Below are 6,924 nucleotides of genomic sequence, written 5' to 3'. Positions count from 1 at the left end.
TGTGTGTGTGTGTGTATGTGGGCGGATATGGATAAGATTTGGACGAGGGTGGCTACGATTGGATAGATGAGATTATATTTTTGTCCTTTTATTTGGTTCGGTTCGGTTCTGACCCGAATAACCCAAATAACATGTATAAGATGATTAATGACCTATTATGATTGTATAACCCGAATAACTCAAATAACCCAAATAACATTTACAATGTGATTATAACTATTGTATTTTGTATGACTTTGTAGTTTATGATTTCATAACAAATTTTTTAAAGAAACAAATTTCTTAATTAAAAATAATACAAAGTATATATAATTGTTTCAAAGGTGCAAAAAGAGTTAGAATTTGTATACTAAGAATATAAACACAGATTAACATTCAAGGCAGTAGATCGATCAAGGTAACAGTCGCAACTCGTAAGTAGGGATGAGAAAAACTCTCGATCGATCAAATATTCATGTTGTCGATTTGGTGTATTACGCTACTGGGATCGATTGCGTTGATTTTTTTTTGTTTCCAAGTTATGTGGGTATTGGGTTACGATCGATAGAACACAAGAGTACAAGACCGAATAAGTTATCGATCAACGGGAAAAAATGTGACTTTTCAAATTCGGTTCGGTTCAGTTGGCCCGAATAAGTCCTTATTCGGGTAACCTGAACCAAATAATTCGAAAACCGAATAAGCCTCATATAGATACCCGAAAACCGAATCGAGTTGCCTATTCGGGCCTAATTCGGTTTGGGTTGCAGTTTGGTTCGGGTTTTCCGGCCAAATTCTCATCCCTACATTCAACCACAAAATTTAATAGAATTTGAAAAAATAAAATTAATTCATTTAATTTTATCGCCCAAACATAGTATTTATTGAAATTTATATTTTATTTTTTTTAAATCTTTCGAAATCCATGAACCAAACATGTCTTGGTGTAGTTCTACATGTATTAATTGGATTACCATATGAAAGTCTAAGGTCATGTTTGATACTCGTCTGACTGAGTCGAGTCAGATGTTTTTGGCTGACTCGGTCAGCAAAAAGTGTTTAATAATCTAAGTTTGGGCATCTGAGTCGATGTGAAAAATCTGATTGAGATAGATGCGGGAAGATAGCTGACTGAGAAAGAAAGCTACGTTTCCATCTTTACCCTTGCCTGTAATTCTCTTTCAGCGTCTCCATCTTCTTGCAGCGTCTCCATAGCCACGCATCAACCAACCATCAACGATTTCTGTGATAACCAACCGACGGTCTCCTCCATACCAGCACCTCCATCGACTGCCTCTTCTCATTTTTCTCACCAGGTACGATTTCCGCATAATTAGGCATGGGTTCGACTTTGCTGTTGAACATCATCAGGTCTGATTTTCTGTTGAATAAGTATGGGTTCGATTTCTCTGATTTTGCAGTTATCAAACACTCCCTAAAGTTTCGAATTTTGATGATCTGTTAATGTTTGCTCTTGAATTCTATTGATATGTCGATTTCTCTAAATTTTTCTGTTATTTTTCCCATTTTGTTGTTGAATGTTCTACTGTTGTTGAATGTTCCCATTTTGCTGTTGATTTTTGTCCCATTTTCTAAAAGTTATTTTGCTGTAAATGTAGAAAAAATATTTGGGTATGCAGGACCAAACATTTGGGTTTCAGGTTTGTGATGTTCTCAATTTTCACTTCAATCATTTTACTTTACCTTGGGATATAATTTGTTAATGAGAGAGTTTTCATTGGCTAGATTAATCAAGAGAATGGAAAAAACATATCAGATTGTGATCTAAAAAAAAAGATGGACTGGAATGATCAAATTTCAGGACTAGGTAATTTTTTAATTGATGTCCCATGGGAGGTTTTGTTCCGTTTGTTCCTTTGTAATAATGGTAGACAATAAGAGTCGGAATTTAAGCAATATGTCAAATAAATAAAGATCATTCTACCCCAAAAGTTGGTATAAATCTGATAATTAATACCAAAACTTATTGATGCTATGATTAAATATTCATCAGGTATAATAGGTTTCAAGTTATCTTGTCATTGATTATATAGAACTATGGTAACCGTTGAATTGTTTGTAATCACATTTGGTATATTCAAGGGTGGTTGTAGAGGTGGTGGGAATGGAGAAGGGTGGTTGTAGCGGTGGTTGTCAAGGTAGGTGAAGAAGATGAGGGGTGAGAGATGGTGATGTGATGATTGATCATGGCTGCTCTAGTTCAAATATTCTTTTATTTCAAAGATATCATCAAGTATGTGATGTAATCAACAACTATTTTTTTTTTGTTTGTTTGAATTCTCGTGCAAAATTTCTAGTTAGGATATTAGATCATCTCTTGAATTTGTTACCCCATTTTGCATAATTCCCATTAATGTGTGGAATGTTGGAAAGAAGCTGGTGTTTGTTGGAAATGATATTTTTGAACAATTTGTTTTGTATATTATGGAAAACGAAGAATCTCTTTTGTTTTTGGGTCAAATATTCATATGTAGTATGTGATTAGTTATGGGAGGGTAAAATGGTCATTTTTTTGTTAGTAAGTGTAGGGTTGTCAAATATATACCATAAAGAACCAACCAACATGTTACCAGCTGAACCAATTAAATTGGTAGCCAAGTTGTTTGGTAGCCAATATGTTTGACTGGTAATAGCATGCCAATTAAGTAGTCTTGGTACGGTAACGGTATGAAATTTTGAATACCACGGTTGTACCATACCAACCAATATATATATATATATATATATATATATATATATATATATATATATATATATATATATATATATATATCAACTCATAAATACAAAGAAATATGAGTTCTCATATCTTCATGTTCTAATTAGAATAACAACTAACAAGTCTTAGAATTACTAAATTAACACATTGACCGACAAATTTCTTGATACTTATTGTTTGATGTGCACGAGATCGGTGATACATACACTAAAACTTAAAAAGGAATATTAACTTCTCATTCCTTTTACTTGTACTGTTACCATTTGTTTCCTCTAGCAATTTGCTAGGGGTGGATCTCATTTAATCATTTTAGTGGTTTCCAAAAAGAAAATACTACCAGAAGCAAGTGAAGCAACAGCCAAATGTTCACAAATTCAACTTATATTCATGTATAGTACATATTAGTTAAAAACTTTGGTATATACCAAATACCAATATATACCAACCAAAATTATTAGTAGCCAAATTAATTGATACCAAGTACACTTGGTACTGTACTGGTTGCAAAAATCTTATACCAACTATAGTTGGTACGGTACACGGTTTGGAGAAAAAAAACTCGGTACCGTACCAATTCTACCCCTAAGTAAGTGCATTTAGACAGATATACAATGAAACAATATAATTTCTTACTCATTCAGACAAATATACAATGAAATTATCAAACAGGGCCTAAATCTTTGTATAAATTTATTTTTTAAAATGCTCTAAATTAAATTTAAATTTTATATAGACATTTATAAAAGAATAGTTTATAAAATTGTTGAAATAATGTCTCTTTTCCCTCCCAAATAAATAGGAAGAACCCATGACCGGGTTGTTGGATCCGATTTGCGAGTTAACCATACACCTCCAGTCTCATGATCACTCCATCTTCATTCAGAAACCAGAGATTAGACAAAATTTAGCAGATCCTTGAAGAATTCCTCAATACCTTATTCCCACTCATTTGCAATTATCAATCGCACACATTAATCCGCAAGGATTAGGCAGTGAAAAGCCAGAAATCGACTAATTTTTTCATTTGAAAGGATGTAAAAAAAGTAAAGGATATTAGAGTTCTGGTTTTGCGCATGTTAAGCTGGGAGGAATCGAAAGGAGCGTGAATAAGATGAGTGTCCGATGGTGCCATGTTATTGTCTCTGTTCTTGGGCTATTGGTGTTCGAATCCGCTTTGTTTGTTGATGGAGGGACAACCAGTAGTTTTGTAAGAAAATATGACAAAACTATCGATATGCCTCTTGACAGTGATGTGTTTACTGAGCCTCCCGGTTATAATGCGCCTCAACAGGTATCGATTTCCATCTAAAATCCCCATTTTCATATCGCTTTCATTTTAGGTTAGTTTTGATAGGGTTTTGTTCAATTTAAGAACCTCATTTGCATTTCGTTCAATTTCTGAGATTAATTGCAGCTCATCTGCATCTACTTGATTTACACTTGGTATTGTCGATGATGTTAATGAAATTGAATGTCCGTTTTCTAAATCAAGGTTCATATAACCCAAGGTGATCATGTGGGGAAGGCAATGATTGTATCTTGGGTGACAATGGAGGAACCAGGTTCAGATACAGTTGTTTATTGGAGTGAAGACAGCAGTAGTAGTCAGAACATAGCCGAGGGCATTGTTACCACCTACACATACTACGATTATACTTCTGGATTCATCCATCATTGCAATCTTACTGATTTGGAGGTACTAATTTTGATTTCTAATTCGTAACATTTAGGATCTTTACACTAATTAAAAGAAAAGTTTGTTTGGAATCATATTGATTAGTTCTGTTTTGCAGCATGATACAAAATACTACTATGAAATTGGGATCGAACATGCATCAAGAACTTTCTGGTTCACAACTCCTCCTCCAATTGGACCAGATGTCCCTTTTACTTTTGGCCTTATTGGTATTATTCTTTCCTTCAAAACTTTCTCTACTTTGGATAATTTGTACTGAATATCTGTGTCATTAAGGTTATGTTTTTGTTAATTTATACAGGAGATCTTGGCCAAAGTTTTGATTCAAACATCACACTTACTCACTATGAAATGAATCCTACAAAAGGAAAAACCGTCTTATTCGTTGGAGACATTTCTTATGCTGATAACTATCCTTATCATGATAACACAAGATGGGATTCATGGGGAAGATTTGCTGAAAGAAGTACAGCATATCAACCATGGATATGGACTGCAGGAAATCATGAACTTGACTTTGCACCTGAACTTGTAACTCTTCTTTGACTTTATTCAATCCTCAAATACGTCTCAAAAGATTCAAGAAAAGTCAAAAAGATTCAAGTTTTGGTAATTTTTTTGCAGGGAGAGACTGAACCTTTTAAGCCTTATACTCACAGGTATCAAGTCCCCTTTGAAGCATCAGAAAGTACTTCCCCTTTTTGGTACTCAATCAAGATAGCTTCAGCATACATCATTGTCTTATCTTCATATTCAGCTTATGGTATTCAAATTTCAATTTTTTTTTTTTTTCTACTAAATATCAGAATCTTTCACAACCCCAAATCATAGAAACAAAAAGGTGTAAACTTTTTACAAAATTTTGTTAGGTAAATACACTCCTCAACATGAATGGCTGGAAAAAGAATTGCCCAAAGTTGACAGAAGTGAAACCCCATGGTTGATTGTAATGACGCATACGCCCTTGTACAATAGCTATATCTATCACTACATGGAAGGTGAATCTATGAGAGTCGTATTCGAGCCTTGGTTTGTAAAATACAAAGTTGATGTTGTGTTTTCTGGTCATGTCCATGCCTATGAACGAACAGTAAGTCTTTCTTTCTAGTAAATGAGGGCAAATTTGTAAAAAGTTAAAACTTTATGCATTGAGTAAAAAAGAAACACCCATATAGAGGTTGCTTGACTTTTGGTTAAAGAAAAGTTTGAGGGTAAAAATGACGATTTTGCCCTTGGTACAGGAGAGAATATCGAACATTGCTTATGATGTTGTTAACTCGAAATGTGATCCTATAAAAGATGATTCTGCTCCTATATACATAACCATTGGTGATGGAGGAAATCTTGAGGGCTTGGCTATCAAGTAATTAAAATATAATATTTAATGAGATTGTATTTTTAATTTTTATTATAAAAATTTGATGATAAGTAACACTTATGGTTTGTTGAATGATGATGATGATGTAGCATGACTGAGCCACAGCCGATGTACTCTGCTTTTAGAGAAGCTAGTTATGGGCATGCTATTTTGGACATCAAGAATAGAACACATGCGTATCATAGTTGGCATAGGAATCAAGATGGATATGCTGTTACAGCTGATTCAATGTGGTTTTATAATAGATATTGGTATAATCATGACTTACATGCATCATCATGATTCATGATCATTTTCTTTTATTTTTTTTTTAAAGTCAGTAGTACCTTGTAAATCAATTCGTGTAGTATCTGGTTTTCTTTCCAGAAGAGCCATTGTCCTACATATTTAGAGGAGATACGAATGTGTCTATCTGGGACTCTAATATAGGAATATATAAAGTTTTATATTGTATGGGTAAAATGGATATGGAAATATTTCATTGCAAATGCTTAGTTTTGGATAATATTTGTGGTTAGCAGTAAGTAATATCACAAACTAAATCAATTGTACATGCAATTAGATACTGCTGGAATATAATATACTTCGTGGGAAAAAAAAAGTATGTTAGAGTGTTAAGACAAATAACTAATTGATATCTTAATATACTAGAAGTAATCTACTAAAACAGGGAATGCTCGACCGATGTCAAAGATGAAACATGTAGCTTTGGAGGTTATTTTCATGACAACTATATGGGTTTTGTGGTCTTATAGAAATACAATGGTGTTTTGTCACAAATACATTAGAAGGATCAGATTTTCAAAAAGATCATAGATGGCTAGTTTTATGCATACAAGTAGTAAGATCAAAGCCAACTAAGTTGTGTGGTTACAAAATCCCATTATGGTTGATCCTTTGTAATTGTCTATTCTTTTGCTAGCTCATTGCTAGTTTGACTAATAAAATTCACAGTATCCATATTTGATTATATCCGCATTTTTAACCCGTTATAGTTTTCTTGCTGGTTCATAGCACGATGACAAAAATAATGGAGGGGTATACCGGTCAATTGGGTCATTTCTTTAAAATGTTCTACTGATTATTATTTTATAAAAAATACTTTGATGACTCTAACACACGACAAACAAC

At 33.4% G+C, this 6,924-nt stretch overlaps 1 protein-coding gene across 1 annotated transcript; it reads left to right on the top strand.

Moving 5' to 3' along the window:
* The first annotated feature begins 3,494 nt into the window (after positions 1-3,494).
* LOC145004161 (purple acid phosphatase 2-like) lies at positions 3,495-6,281 on the top strand. The gene is made up of 8 exons (XM_078963052.1): positions 3,495-4,010; positions 4,212-4,415; positions 4,513-4,624; positions 4,717-4,946; positions 5,040-5,178; positions 5,285-5,505; positions 5,657-5,778; positions 5,883-6,281. The coding sequence occupies exons 1-8, from the start codon at positions 3,831-3,833 to the stop codon at positions 6,073-6,075; spliced, it is 1,401 nt and encodes a 466-aa protein (XP_078819178.1). The 5' UTR covers positions 3,495-3,830; the 3' UTR covers positions 6,076-6,281.
* Positions 6,282-6,924: the final 643 nt, after the last annotated feature.

The sequence above is a fragment of the Lactuca saligna genome, chromosome 7 (genome assembly GCF_052625555.1).
Source record: "Lactuca saligna cultivar CGN05327 chromosome 7, ASM5262555v1, whole genome shotgun sequence".
Taxonomy (NCBI): Eukaryota; Viridiplantae; Streptophyta; class Magnoliopsida; order Asterales; family Asteraceae; genus Lactuca; species Lactuca saligna.
The sequence above is the reverse complement of the archived record's forward strand: the minus strand, read 5'-3'. Positions and strand labels throughout refer to the sequence as shown.